This window comes from Neodiprion fabricii, chromosome 3 (genome assembly GCF_021155785.1).
Source record: "Neodiprion fabricii isolate iyNeoFabr1 chromosome 3, iyNeoFabr1.1, whole genome shotgun sequence".
In the NCBI taxonomy this organism is placed as follows: Eukaryota; Metazoa; Arthropoda; class Insecta; order Hymenoptera; family Diprionidae; genus Neodiprion; species Neodiprion fabricii.
In genome coordinates this window covers 29,774,361-29,799,753 of record NC_060241.1, presented here as the reverse complement: position 1 = coordinate 29,799,753, position 25,393 = coordinate 29,774,361, and the positions used below count along the sequence as shown (strand labels likewise).

Genomic DNA, 25,393 nt, shown 5'->3' with positions numbered 1-25,393 from the left:
CTTGTTCCTCCTGGACACAACACCGAACGCACTCTCCGTCATACAAAGCTCATCCTCGGCGAATTCAGCCGACAGAGGAACTACAATGGCCATTCATCTTGGCCGTTATTTCGTTACCCGAGCGAGACAGTCGCGGTACGGCTGAGCACTTTGTTCATTATGTTTTGCTCTTTGGCAGGGGGCGTACGCAGGGGAGCTTAAATAATTACGTTCCATATTCGAATCTGTGAATTAGATGGAATGAAAATCCCTCGAGCAGAGCCATGCGGTAAAATGTTGATGATGCCAGGGCCAGAATTGCTCTTCGAATGTCGTGTAAATTCTTTGTTCCTAATATTTGACAGCCTCGAGTAACGCCGTTATTCTTCAATTCCATACACTTAAAGTGGAGCTGCTTAAAGTCAATCGGGTTTCACGAGAAAAAGTAGCAACAATTTACAATGTAACTGTACAATTGACATTGGCGATCGAGACGTGCTGAGAACATTTTGCGGTACGTGAAACTACCACCCTTATACCGAACGTATCGGCTCTCAATAATAGAATATCGTAACGTCAGGGGCACCATTTACCCTAGTGTACGGATAGTTTGAACATTATCGGAGCGATTCCAAGAGGTTGGTATTCTCAAGTATAAAAATTTCATCTCTATCGACTCTCACACGCGATACTCAGCCTGCACCAATGATATGAATAACTTACTCAAATGGTTGGCCGCTAACAGTTTCGGACAGAGTTCCGGGCCACTCGCACGTAATAAATATAAATAAATAAGCAAGTGAAAATTAACTCACCTTGAGATGCGGCTGGACCAGAAGATCCCGGAGCTCTCGGAGATCGGCACGATCGACGTTCCTCATTGCTGACAGTTCCGCTTCTTTCAGAACCTCTTCGACCTCGCGAGCACGTTGGACTGCGTCGGTGGGAGGCGCCCTTGTCGGCGTAGGAACTCTGCTCGAGATTCTATCGTACAGCTGCAAAAGGCAGAGAAGAGAATTGAGAGAAACGCGATGAAAACATTTTAAGGTACCGTCAATGCTGCTTGACAGTGGATGCAACTGGACATTGTGCAGGTTTATTTGATGGAAATAATGGAAGTAAGAAATTTTTGTAATCCATCCACGGACACCCCGATCTTATAATTGAAACTGAGATTGCGCCTCGGTACAGAATTCGAGCACCGTTGCATTATCACCGAAATTTTTTTCACAGCGTAACCTTGGATGTCGTATATCATAGACCAGGAAGGAGTTTGAGTCCACCGAGAGTAGCCAAATTAATCATGATGTGCCGATCAGATACCTAATTTTCCCGTCAACGCCACCTTGACAAACTCAATTACGGTGGACAGTTTCCCGCGGGGTGAGACAACAAACGGTGCGACGTCAGATCCGTAATTCAGATTGAATGGAGTTGCAAACTAATCCCCTAAATAACATCAGTACGGGCCGTTATAAAAGAAGAAGAAGAAGAAGAAGAAGAAGAAGAAAAGAAACCACAGATCTGAAGTTGGATGTACGTTAAATAGCTTGCAAAACCCTCGCAGACTGCTGAAGATTATTGATGATGATACGTAACTCTGCTCAGATTCTGTTCTGAGCCACCTTTGATGCAGGTGTTACTTAACAGAGAAATATTTTGCAGCCGGAAGTCGGTGTTCCGACCTTTTAGATGTTATAGTTTTTGACGCTAGTGTACAATATATGAGCTTCAGCGAAGCTACGGTTCGTTCATTTGTCGAGGTAGGTAATATATTATTGTGCGCTAAGTAAGAAGAACTACTGCCCGTATTACTACGAATGGAACTTCGGAACGGATTAAGGAGGCGAGACAAAGCCAGGAACTGGGAGCCTTTAAGAGGTTGTTTGAGTGAGTTCTCAACCTATGGTAGGCATTCTTATCGCGAGGTCGGTCTTATGCGAGCTATGTATAGACTTTGTTTGCTCAATCGGGAAAGTTTCATTGTTCCAGAGCCGTCCGGAACTACCTGCGTCCAACGAGTCGCGAAACACACCCTCTAGAACCAGGGTGAAATCCTTTGGAAAAAGTTTTGGCGAGCTTTGATTCGCCTTTCAGATAAATTCTAATCGCTGGTTAATCTCGAGTCGCACATATCCAGGATCGATCAACACCTCAACATTAAACGGGCCTAACTCGACTGACGGATAAGAGGAATGTATCCGGGATGTGCCGGACACGTGACGCGGAGTAACACATCCTAAGAAAACATAGGCGGACACCGATTGTTGCGGATTGTCGCGTATGAAAACGTAGTGAAGATTGTAGCGACCGCGAAGAGCGGATCGAAAGGTCGCGTGTTATTCGTGTATATGAGAACGAAACTCACCAGGAGACCGGCAATTTCAAGCAAGTCGCCGGCTAGCTCGGCGTCATTGATGAACATGAGTTGGTAAAGGTGCATATTGGCCGTGATATCACTCCCGAGACATACCAACGCGCACAATATTCCCCCGCCCTTTTTTGCCCTTGCCTATCCTGTCATGTCAACGAGTCTCTCGGTGTCTCGTTTTCGTTTTTCCTTCAAAACGATTATCGGTACGTGTCCATTTCGATGTTTGGGAGCCGGAGAACTTGCTCGTCGGTGAATATTGTTTATCGTTGTCACGATATTTTCATCGCCATTTTGGTTTCAGGGCGCTTGCCCGTCTCGGCGACGCGCCGGATAAGCGCAACTCGACTTTTCCGAAACGTGCAGGGTGTCGCCTCTGCTGGAAAGCCGTCGGACTCCCTCTACCGAACATGAAAAGGGGGGAAAAATAATGAACGAAAAAATCCCCGCGAGCAACAGTTTATCCTTCCCTCTTATCTCGAGTCAACGCGCAGACGCCGGCGTCGGATAAATCGTTACCTCGCACTCTCGTCGCGTTTCCCTGATCGTCGCCGACGCGCGAAATCGAAGTTACAAAGGACTGACGATGAGTACGGACCGTTCGCAAAATTTCACGCAATTGATTCAGAAGCAGATCGTTAAAACTTCATCGTACCTACGCCCTTGTCCTCCTTACGCGATTTCCAACGCGTGTCGGTACATCGTCGAATCGACTGACTTTGAAAAAGTTGTACCGCTTTTTTCCCGAGTAGAATTCTCAACGTGACTATGTCAAGAAGTATTAAATCTTATGCAACGAAATGTCCAACTATTGCATACAATAGAATATCATGCCAGCCATAATAACACGAAATATGTCCCGATGACATATCATCTCATTTGTGTTATTAAGGAAGCAGTGGAAATACGATAGCGTATATGATCTAATAGTGTCTCCGTATCGCTTAATTCTTGCGACAATGGTTTTGAACTTTAGGTCACCAGAAAGAACAAATTTCAAGGTTCCGAGAGCTTTTGGTATACTTGTCGATACCGCGAAGGTATTCAACATCGATCATTGCTGTAGCAATTACCTGGCGTTACCAACTCCGTCTCAATTGTTTCGCGAGATTGAATAAAGTCATTGGAACGGAGTGTGTCAAATGGTTTTAGGATGACAAAGGTATTACTGAGAAAACAAGAGGGAACCGAAGAAGCCTAGCTCTATACCGGATAACAATCTACTCGGCTGCCAAACCGGATTACATGAGAATTGTCACGGAAATTGGACTAAGTTCCCGAACACTCTCTCGTAGACGTATGTAAATGAGGAATAGCTTCCTCGGTGCTAACTCCTTTTTTTCTGTGTAAACAATTGTTCCGGTAATCACAGAGCCACGATAATACGATGATATAAATTTAGTTCGAAATTAGTATGGGGAACATCATGTCACAAACTTTCGAATATCTAGTAAAGAAGCTGCGAAATCATTTCCGTTCTTCTATTTGATTTGAGGTCGATTATTCTTTGCAGTAGAGTATAATTTTTTTATCGCAGCGAAGATCCAATTAAATTATGGGGCACGATAAAAGGGTGGAGAAAACCGAACGTATGTGTAACTTTGCTTGCTTCTTTACATCGTGGGAGAAAATCTATCGCGATTCTCGATGCTTTTCGGTATACTGAAGTTATAAGTTGCGACGTAAATCTAAACGGAATACAACTTTTCCCACAGAACTCACTTCCTGCTACTGTATTAAAAGTATTGAAATGTATTTCAGTGAACCGTAAATGCAACCGGAGCAATTCCACAATAGCTCTCGGGGTCAGAAGACGTTGAGAATGTTCATATATTTTTTTTTTTTTTTTTACAACTTTTCCCCACCAAATACATGGCAGTGAATTCACTGGCTGGATTATCTCGCGTAGTCGCGTCGTAGAATGTATGCGAGGCTTTTACATTAACGGATTATAATGTCGTAACAGCCGTAGCATTTAAATGAATTACGAGATAGCTTTGCATATTTATCCTACGAGTTAAGGTCAGGCCAAGTCCTTCTCTTCAATTCTTCACGTATTTATCCGGCGCTGAAACATTCGCGTGAAAAAATCATCATCACCAAATAGTAATTATTCGTGGCCGTAGTTGAGCACTGAAATTAAGAGGTGGCTGAAGGGAAGATTTCGAGGCCAAGATTTCAAGTTTGTATCGCAGATGCCTACCTTGACGGCACCATCATATAACGTGTAACTTTGAGAAAGTCTTGACGCTAAGCTGTCGCAAATGTTTCAACAGTCTCACGATTAAGTGAACTAACGATATTTGGCTGTATATAAGACTCGTCAGTTGGCTCTGAAAGTAGTTCAAGTCTAATAAAATTATGCTTCATTATGAATTTAGTAAATTGAAAAAACAGGTTTATGTCCAACGGTACCAAAAGTTGTCTCTTACGAAACGAACCTTCCTAACTTGATAAGAACAAGTTTGTGAAGGATACTATAATTAATACCACTGACAAAGAAAGAGTGATGAACTTGAAAAAAAAATATACAAGTTCAACGAATAACAGTTTTAAGCAAACATTGTAGTGTTTAAAAGAATTTAGATAGAAGAAGTTTTTAAAAAACTACGTGTATATTTCTTCTGAAACAGAACTTTTGAAATGTCGTAGAGTAGCATCGATGCACTGTGTGTGGGTACTCGAATTCTCTCTACTTCAACAAATGAGATTTATAACAATAACGATGATAAAAACAAATCATTCGTATCGATTGTGCCATTCTTGACCAAGTTCGGAATTTCGATTTCTGTAGGGTGAAAATACTATTAGGTTAAAAAACGATCAGTGGAAACTATTTTGTTCGTAAATATGCCTATCTGACCAAAATAAACGTGAGAACTGATTCGGTTGACTGGAGAGAGGAATTGATAATTCCGAAGGAAAAAAAATACGCAGAGCCAAAAAAAAAAATGTTGATACAATTTTTTATCACTAGATCTCAAAGTACAAAATATTGCTATACCGGTATTAGTTTACTGAAATTATACTTCTTACATCAGATAGAGAAACTTCAAATTGTACTACCCAGGATACTTCGAAACTTGAACTAAACCTCACGCTACATTCTCATTCCAGCATTTGAGCCTGAACAGCATTCGCTAGGAAGAAAACAGGAAATTGCCCGACCTAAGTATCGGAGATTTACGTATCCGAGAGCCGAGAGGGTCCAACTGCCCCAACGATGTACCCTCATAATCATAAAACGTGCAATCGACGGTGAACGAACTACCTACCTATCTCTCTTATCACCCTTTCCTTACCCAAAAGCTATGAGACTTTACTTCGAACTCCTTCCTTACGACATAACCACCGTTTCAGGTTCTGTGTAGTAGGATCACTGTCGGTATTTCAGCCCGCAAAGATACCTGTTCCCTTTAGCTATAGCCACTCATGAATGCTCTCATCAATCGTTGGCAGTACGTCAACCGTGTATGATAGCCATTGACACTCCTTACTCGACGACTTTCTCTGTCTTCCGTTTAGAATTGATAAAGATGTGCCATATGCTGTTTTTGTAAGATGAAATTGTTCTCCGATCGACAGCGAAGGAAAAAAAATATGTCAAACAGGTCGATCGAATGACAATATTTTACAATAATGCCAATTAGCCCGCTAACCCGGCTCTTGATCTTATTATCGTAACAGATTTTTTGAATCTTCTGTAGTGTCGGTAAAATGCTTTCGTTTCAGTTTAGGGTAAATACGCAGTTTTGCATTCACAATATTTTTTGGCGATTCAAGTGTTTGCAATTAACACAATTATTACCACTTTTCTTTAGTTCAACTCTTGTATAAGCTTGGTAAATATTGTGATACTATTCCTGACTGAGATGTATGATAAATTTCACCTTATACAAAATCGGGATTACGTAAGTTAGGTGATTTGAGCGTGGACGAGTTCTCGTTGTTTAACGAATTTATCGTCAATTGACGCAGATTTTGTTTTCTAGGTAAAGATTGAGCTTAATCAGCATTATTTGACAATATCAAAGTGCAAAACTATTCATGCTTCCAATGGATCTAGTTTTGATCTCTTTTACGCTCATTTTTCAACAAGCTCACGGACTGTCAGATTACTGTGACGCACGAATATTAAATGTTCCATATGCATTTTGCAGAATATCACACTTAATTTATAGATAACGTGAGCTGGAATTAGTAAACATGGAAAAATATAGCCTTTGAAAATATATAAGTGCAGGTAGAACGTTTCCAACAATAATTGTAAGAGAATGTCAGAAAAGGACGTGAGGTACAAATTTTGAACACTGGCCCTGATAAACGGCCCTCTGCTTATTTTTCAGTGTCATTTTCAAGCTTGTTGTAACCCATCATTCGGACGTCTGTGGTATATTGAATTTGACATCGATAATTTCTTTTATATGTCATTAATATCAGTTGACGTAACGTCGAACAGACGTTCCAATTTCCGTGTTATCAATTCCACTTCAATCTCTCTCTCATTCAATTAGCAGATTCATTTTTTCCTTAATCATTTTCAACTTTAATCCAGTAATTGATCGACGCTTCATTTTTCATAAAGAGACCTATTGTAAATATGATCGAGTTCCGTAGCTTTGTCAGATAAAATATCGAGACGAAAATAATCCATTAATCATATTCAAAAGGATTCTGCTTAATCGCTGTATGCAGAAGTCTTAGTTACACTCTCGTTTATTTCCTACTTTCGAAGACCTTCGACCATTGATCTTGAGACCACTTTCGTCAGGATTTAGATATTTGATATATATATAAATCAGTCTGATTACTCGAGGCATCAGCATAAAAACTGACGCAGAAGTGGCCATGCAGAAAACTGCACATCTGCACATAATTCTGCATGTGAAATTTGACCTTCAGTTTTAGTGGAAAATTTTAGGGGTATCGGGTCACTGCTAATTAGCGCAGTGGAGCAACAAGAACAGTGTCGAATAAAATCGATGGATACTTGTCGCGTCCCCCGACTTAACGTTTGATCCCAGCTTACCTCCAATATTGCTCGAAGTGTAAGATCATCGACAGTTGCTAAAATCTCACTTCGCGAAAGTTTGGCACTTTCCTGGAGTATTTCGATGCCGTCGAGAGAGTCTATAATTTCCGCTACGGCTCCTGAAATTCGAAAATTGATCGTTCAATATTTGACTGAAGGGCATTTTTTTTTTTTCATACACACGCGTCACGATATCAATTAGCAATATTGGATAACCGTTTCTCCTGCTGGGCAGAATGGTATTACTCTCTTTTTTCAAAGCTTCTAAGCCCCTTCTTCATGGAATGAATATCGGGTCAGTCTTATCGTGTTATACTTTCAAGGTAGGAGGGGATGAATTGACATGGTTGGGCACGTGTTGCGACCCGACTAACCTGTGGTGGTGAGTTCATCGTCACCGACGTCTGAAAAACTGTCGGTATTCGTCTCTGGGTAGTGAGTGTGCCACTTTGGAGACGAGACGGCGGCTATTACGGCCTCCTTCAGTTTCCGTCTTGCGTTGAATTTCTTCAGCTCTTCTATCGTGCCTCCTAAATGTGTTCGCGCCGCGCCCTTGTCACGGTCCTGCCACGCAAAATATACACACATTTTTATATTCATTATACACAACAGCGAGGAAAACAAAAAATGACAACGATGCACGAATATAAATGTAAATGTATACGTTGAAAGTGATTGAAAAACTTCCGGTCTCTCTTTAACAGAGTTATAAATCGCTCAAAACTGTGAGATAAGTTGTTCTCTCCTTAAATTTATACCCAACTTGATGATAAATGTTAACGAAACTCTTGACAAAATTAAGCCTCAAGCTACTTGTTCCCCTTTAATTAAGCATCATAATTGTAAGGCATGACAAGACCAGAGAATTTCGTGTATATACATATTTATATGCATATAATATTACTCTATACATGTGCAAACTTACTCTAAGCCATTTGTGGTTCAAAACTTCTTGAATCGTGATTCTGTGGTTCAAATCGGTGCAGAGCATCTTCCTGAGTAAATCTTTGGCGGTTTCGCTAATCGTGTCCCAAATTGGCGTCTCCATCTGAAAATTTAATCAAGCCTAATTCAATAAAACCACTTTTACCATCAAGTGTGAAATATTTTGGATGGAATATACTAAAAAAAAAGTACATAAAATTAAACCGCTTCTATACATATAATATACATATACATCCCGCACGTATAGCGGAATTAACTCGAAAGCGGAAGCGAATTTAGGAGATCTATTTATGAGCTGGATTTGCGTACATTTGTGCTGTACAATCGCAGCCCTACATAGACGTAGATATGTGTGACGGGTCAGAGGACACATCAATATCTGTCGGCTAGTAGGAGTCCGATCTATAATATCCTCCCACCCTGCAGGGAAACTCTGGTGTAAAAGGAAGCATGCCTTCGTCGCGAGAGGCATTATTTACGATTGACAAATTGAGAATAACGTTATTATAGTTGTTTTCTGGCTTCGGTCCCGGTGGAGAAGAAAAAAAAAACAATACAAATACTACCATTTTATCGACAGGTGTAACTATCGCAGTATACACGAAGAGTAAGTGGAGTACATGTTCGAGGAGTGGAGTACATGTACTCGTATGTGAACACATACACGGGCACACGTGTGCGGAGCAGTGTGGGCAATTGAAAAATTCCTCGACAGGCGTGTAACACATCTGTGAATGTGCTGTGAGGGATGTAGGTACATGTGTAAGGTATATCCACCCTTATCCCTGCAGCCTCTGTATTGCTCTAACGGCGATATTTAACCTACCGTGAGACAGGGTTGATGTTCAATATCGATTAAACTACGGGCTACCCCTGGAAGAACGTTCACCCGTTGCAGGATGAAAACAAACTAAAACGTACTCATGGCACCACCGGAACGCGACGGGATACGTTGATGCCGGAAAAGAAGGAAGAAAAGGAAGAAAGGAAGAAAGGAAGAAAGGAAGAAAGGAAGAAAGCGAGGGGGTGAGAGAAATTTATGGAACAACGGGGAGTCGAGAGGTGGAGGTTTTGGAAATTCGTATACCCAACCGGCGTTTACCTGTCCGCCCTGCGACTGACTTTTGTACAACATAGCACTGATGTGGGAATAAATGCATTGCTCGAGCAGAAATATTTGTGTAAATGCCGAGACTAGGAGGCGGAATTGTTTCTGGTGGAAGGGTGGAGGACGTGGTTGACATTTTTCAACGGAATCGCGGGTTAGCGAAAGCTGACTCGATAGCTCTGCGGCACGGATGCTCGGAGGTTTCCAGACGGGATGAAGATCGAAGATCGAGTTTGAAGGCTTACGTTAAGGGCGCCGCAGGAATTGGCTTATATCCTGGTCCACTCCAGCCCTTCGTACGGGAAAATGAGGAGATAATACCGGGGGTTACGTTCTCTACGCTATAAAGTGCGCTGCGCAACGCTGCATTGTAATACATGAGGGTTATACATCTTCCTTCCTATTTTGGCAGCGACTGCCTTTTAGATTTGCTGTCGCGAAAGACGCGGCTCGGGGTGAAAAATTATAATGGCTACACGCTATATGAGAGTGAAAATGTGGAATTTTCAGAAAACCGAGAAGTGTGATTCCTGTCACTTCAAAATGTAGAAAGATAAAGTTTATGAATATGGCTGATTACGCCAATCACAGGTAAACCAGCAGGTGCGAATTATTCGATTTGGCAATTACGGTATGTCATCGCAATGTACTGTGATCTGTGTAATTAGTAGTAATACAAATCATTTTTTTTTCAGATATTAGGGTAACACCTCCGGTACGGCTGGTTCAATCCCAGGATGAGTAAGTATAAATTTGACACAAATTGAGCTCAGAACGATTCCAAGGTCATCCCACACCGAAAATCTGGGTTCTTCACAAAAAAAATTCCAAGCTTTTTAATGGAATTATCAAAATATTTTTATTGTTTGTGGAACCTTGAAAGAAATGGACGACCTATCCGAAAATGGATTCAAAATTTGGAGAGATAAGACTTTTTTTTTACAGAAAGTAACATAGAGGTCCATATTTTTCTCCTGTGACAAGAGGTGCTGAAAATTCAAAGTAAAAAATTCATCAATGTGTTTCTCGTAAACTGTAGGGTCGAGGGGTCTGAGATTTGGAGGATTTTCATACCTCAGGACACATCATGACATACCGAAATTGCAGCCCAATCGAATTTTTCGAACTTGGCGGCTTACCTATAATTGGCGGAATCAGCCATGTATGTATATGTATTAGGCCTAATATATATATGAAAATGTAGAAACGTCAAAGTATAACGGACCAAAATATAGAACCGTTGGAATCCCGGCCATTTTTTAACTTCAAGATTTTCGGATTTCGATTTTTCTAAATTTTCAAATTTTGTGTAATGGATTTTCGAGTTTGTGGAAATTCGATATTGTGACCGTTCTATCATAAAACTGAAGCTAGCAGTCAACAAAGTGAGCAGCCAACCCTTTTAAACTTTGTGGAATTAATAAAATTCACTTCAGTATTATTCGGATAATTGTATAAAAGTGTCGAGATTCGTGGTATTTCAAGAAATTTTGATTTTCGGATTTCATAACTTTATTAGAACGAACTTCAGAACTTTTGGCTGCTAATTCCGGATGCTAGCTCAAGCCTCGCCGTTCTATCGTGTGGCTATTTTACTTCTAGACCCTAATCCGAAGAACGCCTCGCTTTGCAAAATAAGTTCTCTTCTTTAACTTGGACGCATGTGCTCTATGCCTGGCGTGTTACACTTTGCTAGCATTTTGAGCGTGTATATGTACAGTGTACGCGAAATCGATTTTATGTCTTGAACTTTCGAGGAAAAACTCGACCGAGTTGGATAAAATTTGTCAGGGAAATCTTAAGTAGGTACTCGGAGAAGATGCGCCATTAACCTATTCAACTTCTTCCCGCAACTTTAGATTACGAAATGGCAGTCGGTTAAACTTTTGCATCTTTCATAAGCCGCATAAAATTTTTTATAAATCTTCTTTTCGACTGATGAACAGATTGCTCATTGTTATTACTGCTGTGTTTATTATCACTGTTTTTTTTTTAAATTTCTTTTCTCTTATGCTTGCGTGATTGATTTAAAAAAACTAAGTTGAAAAGATTTTTGCGCCAGGTATGCCAAACTCGTTGAGTAATGTCTATCTCACATGAAAAAGTAGCGCTTCATGTTGAAAATTTAGAAACGTAGACAGAAAATTCAGATTCAATAATTTTGACCATGGAACTATCGACAAAATAAAGCGTCTCTTTCCTTTCGCGTTTCATGAATCAATAAACATAGAGTACGTTCCATCAGTAAATCAAACATCGGTAGATTTACTTGAGGACTCCAGTCAGATTGTTTGCCCTCGTTTCGTGCAAATTAAATTTTCATCATGTATGCTTTACGCAGTTCGTAACGTACCTGTACCCGCCCCCTGCAGATGGCTTCGCGCAGGCGATCACGGGCCCCGATGAAGGGTAAGCTGCCGGTCAAGAGAACGTGGAGAAGAACTCCGGCCGCCCAAACATCTCCAGCCTTCCCGTACTGTCGTCGTTGAATAACTTCCGGTGCCATGAAGTGCGGACATCCGACTCGTCCTGCTTGGCCATGTGCAAGAATCGGAAAAATTATAGAACAACATCCGGTGGACGCGTCGAACGATTTTCATCGCTGCTTCGTAAGCTCAACGAAAATAGAAACTGAGACAAAAAAAAAAAAACAAAAGCAAAGAAAAGAAAAAACTATCGCAGAAACAACGAAATCGTTTACAGGCAGCAAATCACGATAACGATTTTCGTTGCAATAATTATGTCGCATCCTGTTTTCTTTTCTCTATGAATAGAACCGCGTGCAATCGGTCGATTTCAACAACGATTTTCCATCCAGAATGATTCTTCCTACACGTAAAAATACACGGCAATAAAAAGTAGAGGGTCCTCCAGAGGCTAGGGGCGTAAATTGTTCTATTATGCATCGGGATAGGAGCTAGTAGGTATATTGCTGCAGCCTTGCGACGCGCCGCGAATAAAGATTTGGAGAATCAAGGGTCCCACCTTTACGACGGGTCCTACATTCGCTGCGACAGTAGCGAATGAAATCCGCATCCATACCTCCGGGGAATTGTGGCGATTTTTTTTTTTGCGGTGCATCCCGCACCTCTCAATGTTCCTCGGAAAAATCCTCTGGTTTTTAAAAAATACAAAGAAAATGACTCGTCTCGCGCTGATATATTCTTCCTCTAGATTTTCTCCCTGAAAACTGTCGAGGTAGTTATCTCGGTCCGGAAACAGCGCGACCCTCAACTCGCGTCGCGATCTAGAGAAATAAGATAATCCGACGCGAATGAGGACCATCAGCGACGAGCCACGCAAAACGGTATAGGAACACTTAAGGGTGGCCGACTTTTAGGACTGGACGTTACTGTAATCTCTAAACTTCCTGCCGGGGAGTCCTTTAGCTTCGTTGAAACTTAAGATGCGGGACTTTTTCGCTAGTTTCTTTAAATTTTGGATGCCGTTGTATAAAAACGAATGAATTCGTTCGGTAAGTGGTTCGAAATGGCGAATCTATGATATGGCTTGAGGCTGAGACGCGTTGTATTTGTTCAATTCAAGTAATTGAGTTATCAGGTGAAGTAACAAGTCCTTCCAAATGCTTCTTGTGCATAAATCAGCATGCGTTTCGCGTCCCATGAAGAAACAGCCTCCAAGGAGTTTGCTTGACTCGTGAAGGATTCTAAAACGAGATGCTAGAGTTAATTGAAAGTGTCATTTCCACGGTGCGACACGAATGCTTTTCACACCGCTTTTCCCACTTACTCACATCGGGCGATTTCCAATCTGACGGAGAGGTCATTCGACCATTGGTGATAAATTGTTCTCATACTATCGATAACTTTGGAAATCGCAATTCAACCCGAGTGGCTTTTTGCAGATTGAAAATGTTTACGTGGGAATTGGAGATTATATGGGCACTATACAGTGGCAAACGGCGAGTTGTAGCTGCTGTGCCGTCCCTCAAATTAGGTATTCAAGGTGTAGACGCACGGATGCAAGAGAGAACCGTTGTTGAAAATTCCTCGGTTGAATCGAATAAAACTTTGACGGTAGCTGATCGGTGTGCTGCCGACAAACCACGAGTACAGTGCCCGAAAGCACTAGAAGTGCAAAGATCCGAGATGCTAAGCCCTTCTCGAACACGAACCGCGGGCAAATTCAAATTAGATTTGCGTCACGCGATTCACGATTTAAATCATTCTGCATAGTCGTTGTCAAAACCAACCAAGTGCTGTTGAATTGTTTTTTCCGCAGGCAGTTAATTATGCAGTGTATCCGGAATATCGACACGAAAAGGCATTTGAGAAAAAAGAATAAAAAAAAAAGTCAACACGCAACTGCAGCAAGAGTGCAAAGTGGTATGCGAACAGAATGCAACATATCTTAATCATCTGGTGATAAAAACTCTAGACGAAAGAAAGCCACACACAATGCTTGATTCTCTATCTCAGGGCCCCGGTTTGATGCCAGAGTGTGTTTCCAAACCCATTGACTGCACAGCATCAGAATATGCTCGACGCTTTCAATGCTTCTTACAACAGCGTAAGAAGTGGTAGAGCGTTTCAATGAACGCCAATTTTCAAGGCGTGAATAAGTTTCCAACAACAAGAGATCGGAAGAAATACTGCGCGCAAAGTAAGAAATCGTTTTAATAGATGTAACAAGACGGAATTAACCAATTCGGTCAATTGGTTTGCACACACTGTGGCTTCCCAGTTCATGTGCGTTCAGTTTATTGTAGTAACCAGCACAGAGGAGAGATCCCATTGTAAATCTCTGCGGCGCTGATTGCCCAAACGTGTCAAATAAAAGCAATATATATATATATATATACATACATATACATATATATTTATGCATGTACGAATAATATGCAAGTGCTATTTCTATTTGCGACGCAACACCGAACACTCAGAACGATGCATAGACGAAATAACGACAATGACAAACATGTATTTAGTATAAATGCTAGCTTTGAAGCGGGGAATATCGATGAAGCTGTACATTAAAATGATACGATGTTTCAGAAGCAATTAACGTAATAACGAAACGGTAGCAGGCAAAATATATTATTAATACGGTAGTTTTGATGTCACGAACGTTTGAAACGCTTACATGTATACTATGTTATGTATAATGTGTATGTATACATTAGGGTGAGCCAAAAGAAAAAGAATAAATCATTTTCTCAAACGTGCGTTAAAATTTTGGTAGAGCATCTCGAATAGTATATCTCATCTAAATATGAGCTCTTAATATTGATATTCAGAGATGCTTATTTTTTTTCTATTTTCCATTTAAATAACGCGTAAAGAAAATCGGAAAATTTAGAAAATTTGTTTTCTTGTAAAAGGCTTGACTTATAAACTGTCTAAATACAAATTCTTTAAGGAAATTTTGTGCTCTATAAAAAAGTACAAAGATCAAATCTTCCTATCTCTGGCCGATTAAGAGATATTCGCCTATGAACTTTGGATCATCTTGAAAATCTATTAATCAGCTAAAGTTAGGAAAATTTTGCTCCAGTACTTTTTTATAGAGCGTGAAATTTCCTACAAGAATCTGTATTTAGATAGTTCATAAGTCAAACCGTTTACGAAAAATAAAATTCTAAAGTTTTCCGATTTTCGTTATGTGTTATTTAAATGGAAAATGGAGGAAACAAAACAGACACCTCTAAATATCAATATTGAGCGGTCATATGTAGATGAGATATACTATTTGAGATGCTCTACTGAAATTTTGATGCACGTTTGAAAAAAAAAATGTTTCTTTTTTTGCATACTCTAATATACATATACCTGGTATTGATATTCGAAAATAAACAAATAGACGATAAACTTAAGCGTTGCGGAAGAATTATGAATTATTCGTAAGTATCGCACAGCTCAATAATTAAATATGGGAGCATTAAAAATCGCGTTTCTTGTATATAGTAAGAAAAGTGAATCAATGAATGCGGGAGTAATTTTTAACTCGTAACAAAACTTGTTCGTACCGAAGAGTAACATCGAATAACGGTCGCAATTATAATCATGTTTTCTTTCTTCCTTCCTTCCTTTTCTATTTTTTTACTTTTTGTTTTCGTTCTAAATAGCTTGCATTTACTTGATTTGAGAGCAGGTATGACTTTTGCGTCTATACATACCTACTTATAAAATTTAAAAAAGACGGAAATGACACGGCGCCTGGAAAATGTCAAGTATAAAATTTTACCGCCTGGCTATATAAGTGCAGGTTATGAGGTAAATGAAAGTAAGGATAAAACGAAAGCCGGAACTCGTGGAAACGACGCGCGGTCTCGCTACTTCCACGAATTTCCACGTCTTTGCCAAAATTCCGCAACGGACTTGGAAAGATTGGGTCCGTTGATATTGACTCGCGATTCGTTTTCTAAACACGATACGAGGCTATCATCCACCGACCTGCGTCGTATAAACGTTATTGGAACGGCGCTTGAATGTGAACAACGTTCGTTGGTTCGCGTTGCGGTTCGGCGACGCGACGTAGCAGGGTGCAGGGCATTGTTTCAATCTGCAAACTCTCGACTAACTGCGAAACCGCGGCTCTATTTGTCTTCAAAATCGATTACTCCTTCCTTCTTTCCCCACCGTCCTTCTATATTCCTCCGCTTTCGCCTCCTCTTTCGATTACCCTGCATTTCCGAACCCGTCCCGCAATTTCTCTTCCTCTCTTTTTGCTTTTTGTGCTATATTCGATACAACATGTTGGAATGTTCTCTATTTCATAATCTCTATTTTCATTCGTCGATACTCGAAATAACGGCTCCGTACCTGATCGGAAAACGTTAATATTTTCGCAATTTTAAAAACAATGCACACACGTGACTACTCGTACCGTACCAGATGTGTTTTTTCCTTTTTGTTTGTTTTTTCACGAATACGTACTCATTACTCGTGCATTGCATATCGTTCGAAGAGATAGAAAAGCTCTATATTCAACGAACTGGGAACATATCTACTCTCGTTGAATTTAAATGGGCTTTGTTACGATCTGCAATATCTCTAACCTCAATATTGACACAATAATCACAGTGATAAAAAAAAAAAAATAAAAGAAGAACACTATCCGAATATTTGGCGATTTATACGCCACTATATGAACGCTACTGCGGAGCGAACGAATGGTAAAAGCTTATCCGCAAACCACGAATAACTATTTGCATATAAACACGTATACCTACGGTGTAAAATTGATGAGAAAATTAACTAACATGTACAACGTAGGTTTAATTGTCTGCACGTGACAAAATGATGGACGGACGGACAGACGGACAAACGGAGGGTATTTACGTTACATATGTCGTACGTAAGTGTACACAAACTAACGTATTACGTTGCTGCTACGTTATATTACGCCTAGGCGGAAAAACACAACACACGCACACATGTGGACGGAGCCACCTAAACACGACTATGATAACTATGAGTGGTATAGTACAGTAGCTATACATACGTACTATGGCACAGGCGAAAAACTGAAGAGAATTAATCGTAAAAGAAAGGGCACGAAACACACGAGACACAATTATCCTAATTCCTACGATCGAAGCAAATTTTTCAAACAACATTATTTATGTGTACAGGTGTAATGATACGTGTTCGCACATTACCACAGAACTACTTGTATGCTGATTCGATTTCTTTTAAACGAGGCGAAAATATGCCAAGGCACTAGAAATCCTTCAGCGATAAGTTTTATTCAACGCTAAGGCTAATTGGTATATTGTTGATACTATTATTCTTGCGCCGGGTTGTCGCAGTTCTGTGAAAGAATTTATTAATTTATCGACTTTACACGGTGAAACGAATTTTGAAAAACTTAAAACTCGAGTGCAGAGACGTTACGGCGCAAAAACATTTTCACGTACCCATGCGTCTGCGAATACAGAGAATTATACGTATTGTGCGATACGTCGTCGATAAACGCATACCGTCAACGTAACAGTAATGAGTGAAACTAGGGAATACCGATTTTCTCCTCCGTGTCGCTGACAAGCGAGTCCTCCGCATCTGTCAGGTCCTCGAAAGGGAAATTGCTGCTTGGAGGCGCAGTCGGTCCTACCGAAATAATAATAATAAAGAAATGTCTAATCGGTAGGGTCATTTGTAATTTTTGCTAAACGATTTTTGAGAAGGGATAGAGGTTATCTGTGTGTAAAATACAATGAACAAGTAAACGAGTAAATAAATGTAAATGAGTGATCAACGTGAATTGGCCTTCGCTCACGCGCAAGATTCACGCGTGGAATTAAACGCACGATGTAACAGAGCACCTATGCGAACTGCTTCCGAACGTGCTGAGGAATACATTTGCGATTTCAGCAGCTATTCGTAAGCCCGCTACAGTGAAGCATAACAAGTAGGTATAACGTATGCATTTGGATTATACAAGATTAAAGCAGCCGCAATTCGTTACGCGGGGGTCGAGGGACGTTTCACCCCCACGATTTTCGTCTCGCTTTTATTTTTATACCATTCTATTATTATTATACGTTTATTTCGCGCCAAGGAAACGCCTCGTTTTTCCTAGGAAAGTATAGTATACCTAGTATATTTTATACGGTATAGTAAATTTTCCAAGTGTAGCGCAGGCTTTTACAGGCTCGGAATACCAAGTGATAAGGATACTCGATCGGTCACGTTTTCACTTCGTATTCTGCGCAGTGTAACCGTTAGGAGTAACGTACCACAGGAAATAATTAATTCACGGTTAACTTAATTACACTGCGGCACCAGACTGAAGGAATTCAGTTTTTCCATAATTAATTTCATTGCATCATCGTCGTTATCGCGTATCGCAATTTAGCAGAACATGTTAAATAACATCTATGGCCTTGATACGCCTGATCTGCAAATTTTACCATATGAGATAAACGTGTTTGTTGCTGCGATTTTAACGCGTGTGACGGCTTGTGTTACATTATACACGCGTAGGCATCGTGCAGGCGTAAGCACAAATAAATTTCATCACGATGACGGTTATTATCGCACGGAATTGATTATATTCTCACGAGAGCAATTGTCCGATATGGCGTTATTTAATTTTTATTTTTATTAATTAATATTTTTAACGTAACCTACAGCCATGGGCATGCTGCGGAGTTGAACGCCTACCGGTTTATGAAAATACAGCTACAAGTATTTTTTGTTTACTTCTTCTTGGAAAGCAAATTTTTTTTTCGTAGCTTAAAAAATTTCATTAAATACAGATCAAAACTGCTACGTTCCGAAGGCTGTACAGTAAGATGGTTCTTATTTTGATCATGCCGGACGTATGGAAAAAACTTGGCCGGAACTCCGAATTTGATCGATATAAAAATTCTACCGTTTGGCGGGGCGTGTTAGAGTTGTCGAAAAATTCAGGGTTGCAGCCAATTTTTCTTCTGTATACGTTGATTACTTTGGAAGGTAAGCGCGAAGAAATTCAGAAGAAAAAAAGAAGAACCACCCTACTGTGCAGTACCAGAATGAAATATAAGCTACGAGCGAACATATTAACGGCTAAACTCAATTATGAACATTAATTTTTGTCTAGACTAGCAATGAAATTAATTCTGAAAGGGCCACGTTGCATGCAATTTCTCTCTGACGCGTACACAAGTAATTTCATACACGTTAACTGTATGCCAAGGAGTTGACGAACACCTTATATCGTAGAACAATTTCTATGCGGGGACTGTAAGTAATTTACTACGTTGGTACGTATGCGTATGTACGTACAAATATAAGTTTAAAAATTCTTTTGCTTGTTTTTGTTTTTTTTTTTGTCGAGAACTGCAAAACTTTCCATGCATTATAATTTTGTCATATTTTTTATACACGAGTGTCACGTGCAGATAATTATATAATTACATAATTGTCATATGTGTATATTAGAGTGTTTCAAAAAAAGGCGAATTTTTTTTTTTTTCTTATGGTGTCCAAAAATTGATAGTATATCTAAAAACAAAAATTTTGGCGCCAATGTGAGCTCTTAATATCAATAGGAAGGTTTGCCTCTATCCATTTCTTTATTTTTCATTTAAATAACACGAGAAATTTTTTTTTTTATTTTTGAATTTTTATTACTTTGGAACGGTTCATCGTAACAACAATCTGAAAAAAGAGATTTGTAGGAAATTTCACGCTCTACAAAAAACGTATGAAGATCAAAGTTCCTCAGATCAAAGGTTTCAAAGATATCAGCGATCAAAAATAACACTAATCAAAAATTTCAAATATTTTCCAATAAAACTACAAAAAAATATCGTGTGCCATATTTATATTATTTTTTATGTAAAATTAATTTAATTCTGTTAACCTGAGACTGTAAACTTTTTTTTTTTGCTAACCAATTCAATACTTAACTCAGAAAAAGCACAAATACATAAATATAAAGGTTAAAAATATCACACAAATGATTATTGTGGTGAGAATGTATCGCTATTCTCAAGACTCGGGATAATTTTTTCTTCTTGACTCCGCGTTTGAAAAGCAAGATATTACTCTACAACATCTGTAATACGTAAAACGAAGCATATATTACTCGATGCTTCACGTATAAATCATACATCATACGCAAGGACATTTAATTCAGGAAAGTCTAAATATATGATATCAAATTGAAACTTCGTGAAAATTAATTAGCGAACGACGATATTGCAGAACCATTGGAGAGCATTTTGAATCATTTAAATTGCGAGAATTCACTTTTGGAAATTCGGAAGACTTTTTTTAAGACCCTTATAGTGGTTTTCAGATTTTCCTAGCGAATACAGACGTTGAATAGGTTTAATTGAATAGGTGAGTCTTAAATACCGTTACGCACTTACAAAATGTGAAGACACTTGCCGCTAATGATTTCGTGCAGAACGAACACCAGAGACAATGCGTGGGTACAAAATGTGAAAAAAGCTCTTTTCACCGGCCGTAATGCAGAAGAGCTATCGTTGACTATCGCGACGCTACCCGAGTATAACTGCAATAAGCGATGTTATTGCGAAGCATTTCCAGCTAGTGTAATGTTCATCTATTGTGCGACAAAGGCCGAGGGGTTGATCGTTGCTTCTATGAACCAGCGTACACCCGAAGGACTTGATAAAGCTTAAATCGACCCCGAGTGAATTGACATTCAAACCTCCGCCGGCGTGTGATTTTTTACTGACGTTGCCGGCTAACATGGACGATTTCGTCCTGGGCTTTCATCTAGGTGCCCGCTTCATATTCCGAAATTTTCTATAAGCGAATTAGTAGAAATTGCTGAACAGTGAAAAATTCCCGAGACACCGATAAGTGAGAAAGTCAGCTTAGCCGATATCGTCCGTGTCGGCCTGCGGAGGGCTAAGTGACTTTGGGCGAGTTCAAAAGCTTCCAATGCTCGAATTAGCGTAAACCTGACTTAAGGAAGAATGGCCAACCCCTTGGCGTGAGTATGATGCGCGGGTAAACAAGGTGATGGAGAGTGTCGAGAGCGATGTTGAAAAGCTGTCAGCAGCGCGGGTGAAATTGACAAGACCAACGGTGTGAGGCGTGTATAAATAACAAGAGTGAAAATGCGTCTAATAATTGATAAACAACGAATGACGGCGGTAATTGCGAGTGAAAGGACGACGGGAATAGATGTACGACGTATATTCTATGAGTAAGAGAAGTTGGAAGGGGGCCGAGGTGGGGGATCGGAGGCAAGCAGGCAAGCGATAGCGACTTCTCTCACATTATGGCAGAAAGGCGTGCGCCAAGGTGTCTGCGTGTGTGTACACGTACGTATGCAGTAATAGATAATGCGCGATAGCAGTCGGGAAGAATGAAGGCGTCGTGTGTGGTTCGAGGGTGTAACGAAACGGCACAAGGTCCTGGGGAAGCGATGAGAAAAGGTTAGGTCAGGCTTACCCTCGATGTCGGCCTTCAAGTAGAGCTGCCCCTTTGGGCTCAGACTTCGCCGATACTCGCTCGTGAAACACTCTGCATTCATTCAAACCAAATACAGGTTATCAAACCTACCTTATACAACTTCGTATCACGGCATATGTCTACCTACATGTACAGGATTACTTTTTCTTTAACCGGATGGGTCACCCTTCATCAGCTTCTTAGCGAGACAATTGTTAATTTTAATCGAATTTTTCATTTGCTCTCATTTTTTATACGATAATGTACTCGCGAATCATTACACGTTGAAAGTGACAGTTGAATACAGTGCTAATTGTCCTTTGCAACTAGAAATTTTGATTCAAATTTGAACACTGTGTATATAATTATAAGGTGGTATATTATGTGAGTTAAAGACGTTTCTCATTCGTATAACAATTAACGGTAGTGATTTTCGAGTTCCCAAACAATGTTTGTAAATTTAATCCCAAATTTATGCAATGTGATATTGAAAATTCTCTGAACACCTGCCGATTTAGTTTCCACGCCTACGATTTCGTATCTCGGAGGAACGTGAGCCGCATTTCGCGGATCGGGGCGTGAGTTATATGGGGGGATTTTTTACGTCACTATTAAAAAGACATTGATAAAAGAGCCAGAAAATTCACCTCGCACGATGTAAGACGATCTAAAAGTGCAGGTATCGGACAATTGAGAACGAGTGTCGGATAAATAGACTTTGTGGAAATATTCTGATAAATTTCAAAGTTACTTAACTCTTTCTTTCGTGTATCGTAAAGAAGAAGTTCAATTAACGCGCTAAGCGAAGTTTGGCGAACTTGTCAAAAACGTTCAACAACTTCGCTCGACGAGTGCGAGGTGAAATTTGCTTCACGCTCGTAGCCCTGATGTCACTTTACAATCTTAATTTAAACCCTTTAGCTTTTCGGTGACAAAGAGGAAGCGTCAGAAAAGAGGATTTTGAAAGTTAAAATTTTCCGAAACACGTTGTTAAATAAGTGTGTCAAAATAAAGCAGCACTCTGTGTAGATTTTAAAGTGATCATTCAAGACCTCGACGGGCTTTTTATCCATGTGCAATAATGCGATTGTACAACCGACGCCATACGCGATAAGTAGTAAATTGATCCAATGTTCGGTCAAGATATTGTTACTACTAATGATCTTCAAAGTTCTAGCCCATAAATCAGCACAAGATATTAGTACAAGGTAATTAGTAAGGAATTTAACCTAAAGTTGCACACTGTACGATAATAATAATGTAAATAATCATAATAGTAACGGTGAGAATATTAAGAAAGATCTGTCACTTGAATACACGTATAAAATATCAAAAATTATACGGAGTAGAAAAAAGATCAGTACATGATATTGTGCGTAACTGCAGCGATTATTATATATATAATGGAACCATAGTGGAGGATGAATAATCAGAGAATCTATAATTATAATAAAATGCTTCTGCGGCCGCTGCATTCTCCGCATCATCCCCGCCACATTGAACATTGAAAATTTCGAATGCGACTGCCAGTACAATAATTATCGAAGCAAAATTAGTGTATAATATAATACAAGATCGCAAGAAGAGCATTCAACAAAGAAATTAAAACATTTATACAATGTCTCATAGACGATTCAATTTATAGAGCCATTTACGTAACAGAAGTACGTTACTGTTATAGAATAGGCCGATATAACAATGGCGATACTAAATCAGAGAGGCAGTATTCAAAGCGATCGCGAATTCATACCGGCGAATAGGGCGACCTAAACACGAATATAATACAGTTGGAAACTTTGCGAAATATTGTGAATGGCCTCGGGTTCTCTGCTTTATACTTACAAGATCGCATATTTCGTCCGATTTATTAATTGGCCAAGTTGCCGGATTGTTATACACGACGTGAATTAGGTGAATTTTGTCAGCCGAACGCAATGCGCGATATCGCGTAGGTATAAAGGAAGATCCGAAAAAGAAGAAACAGGCTATCGTTTACGCATTTCCCTTTGCCGAATAGAAAATTCAACGTCCCGTTACCCGAATGCCAAAATATTGTTATTCCGACCAATTTCATTTCTAACGGGCTTTCTTTGATGCCAAAAGTACGAGGCAGCTGCGACGGTCGTTTCAAAGGTTCCAGAAAATTGCGCCACCAGTCTACCGGTAACCCTTAGCGGTGAAAATAAAGCTCGCTGCTTTGAAACGTCGGCGTAAGCACGATGCCTGAAAAAAGGGAGTAGAATTCGGACGCGCGGTATGCATAGCTCGTTATACGCAGGTATCGTCGTCAATTCAAAGGGGAACGTGACTCGAGAATTTTGACGAAGGTACGACTCCTGGTTAACTTTTATTCGCATTAGCGAGCGGTGCGCAATGCGCCGCACTCTATAACCGACGAGTGAAACATTGCACTGGAAAATGAAGAAATCATCTCCCATGCGACGTCCCCACGAACTGTGTGCACGTATCAGTTTCATCCCATGCTTCGCGATGCACGTAATTCTCACCCTATCTCTCGCTGCGTCTACGAAGGAGGATTAACAGAGCCGAACGAGCGGTATGAACAGACTTCAAGAGCCAACGGAAGTGAGCAGCGCGTAAGACGTGCTCTTTTCACGTGATACACTGGCAACTATCCGGCAACAGGTCGTCCAACGCAGCTATGGTCAGTGGCGAGAGCAGGTATACCGATAGACCATAGAGGAAGAATGAAAAAGGCCGGCTCACGGCTGTCTTTGGTTGATATCACTTGAGGGTGAGCGCCTTTGGGTTAGGAAAAGAGACGACGGACTGTTTGTTATCCCTTACATCTCTGTACCGTGCAGTGGAGTCGATAAAAGGCTTACAACATGACGTTAAGTCTCGAGGGATTTTCGTTACAAACAAACGTCGAAGCTATCCAGAATTCTGCCTCTCTGACACTAACTCTCCGACGTTAATTACTGTACAATGTACGTATGTGCATGATGATATACGAGAAGAGAAATTCGAGGAAACGACTTTGGACGAATTTATACTTTTGTCATGAGATAAGGTGCTGTACCTACTCCCATACTGTCAATCATTCGAGGGGTTCACCCTACTTAATGTTACCCGAAATCTTATGACTCTGTGGTGTTAAGTACGGAAATCGGGTGTCTAATTATATACTTACAATACATGACTACTACACATACGAATGTTCTGCATTTATATATATATATATATATCTATACATATACATACACAGGTACACGTATTCACCGTATTTCCAGACAGAGAAATGTGGGTGAAAATCAACTAGCCAAGTCTAGCGGAGAAAAAGAGCTGGGAATAAACACATCGTGTAAATTTCTCGGCACGCAGGAATTTAATACAAAATCGAAATAATCATATCTCTATCTAGATGAATATGCGTGTATATATATATATATATATAATGTGTGTATATGTATACATATAATTATATACATACATATGTATGTTTGCACGTGTACAAAATACCACAATATGCGGGAGAATAATGTGTAAACGTACCGACGCCGTTTGTTTGCGACGCTGGCAGCTGGACCGCAACGCCAAATCCGCGTAGCTTGACAGGGGCGGAATTTTCCCGACCTGCTAAGAGCGCGCACTGCGGCTTCAGGTCCCGGTGGATTATGTCGTTCTCATGACAGTATCGAAGGGCTTCCAGAATCTGACGCATGTAGTGACTGGAAGAAATTTTCATAGTTAAACATTTTCGACAGATCGCGCGGATTTGTAGGATAAAAGGTCAAGAGCTAAGGTTCAGCCCGAATGCCGTGCGAGCCGAAAGTTCTGCCGGTAAGGTACGAGTATCCATGGGTGTACTTTGGAGCAACCGAATAACCTCTGACCTTCTTTCTTGGGTCGCGAGGGACGGGAAAAGAAATTCAACCCGAGTCAGTATAAATCTGAGAAGACTCCCACTGAATGTGATAAGGATGGAAAATTGCGTGCAGGGGTATTTCACTTATTATGGATCGGTGACAAATTTTCACAGGAAAAGATCTCAACAGGTACGTTGAAATGAACAGTTTGCAGGAACGTGCTCGAATTTGCGTCGACTGTTCCCGCGA

General features: G+C 40.2%; 1 protein-coding gene across 14 annotated transcripts in view; it reads right to left on the bottom strand.

Annotated features, from left to right (window-relative positions):
* LOC124177323 (peripheral plasma membrane protein CASK) overlaps positions 1-25,393 on the bottom strand; it is a 142,025-nt gene that overhangs the window by 99,649 nt on the left and 16,983 nt on the right. For 7 of the 14 annotated variants that reach the window (XM_046559570.1, XM_046559576.1, XM_046559574.1 and 4 more), the window contains exons 5-12: positions 24,831-25,006; positions 21,315-21,386; positions 17,415-17,504; positions 11,789-11,967; positions 8,308-8,430; positions 7,757-7,946; positions 7,380-7,501; positions 795-974 (exon numbers count right to left, since the gene is read on the bottom strand). In XM_046559570.1, the coding sequence (XP_046415526.1) occupies positions 795-974; positions 7,380-7,501; positions 7,757-7,946; positions 8,308-8,430; positions 11,789-11,967; positions 17,415-17,504; positions 21,315-21,386; positions 24,831-25,006 (1,132 nt within the window). The remainder of the gene's footprint in view (positions 1-794; positions 975-7,379; positions 7,502-7,756; positions 7,947-8,307; positions 8,431-11,788; positions 11,968-17,414; positions 17,505-21,314; positions 21,387-24,830; positions 25,007-25,393) is intronic. The other 7 variants (XM_046559580.1, XM_046559586.1, XM_046559585.1 and 4 more) reach the window with 5 other exon arrangements.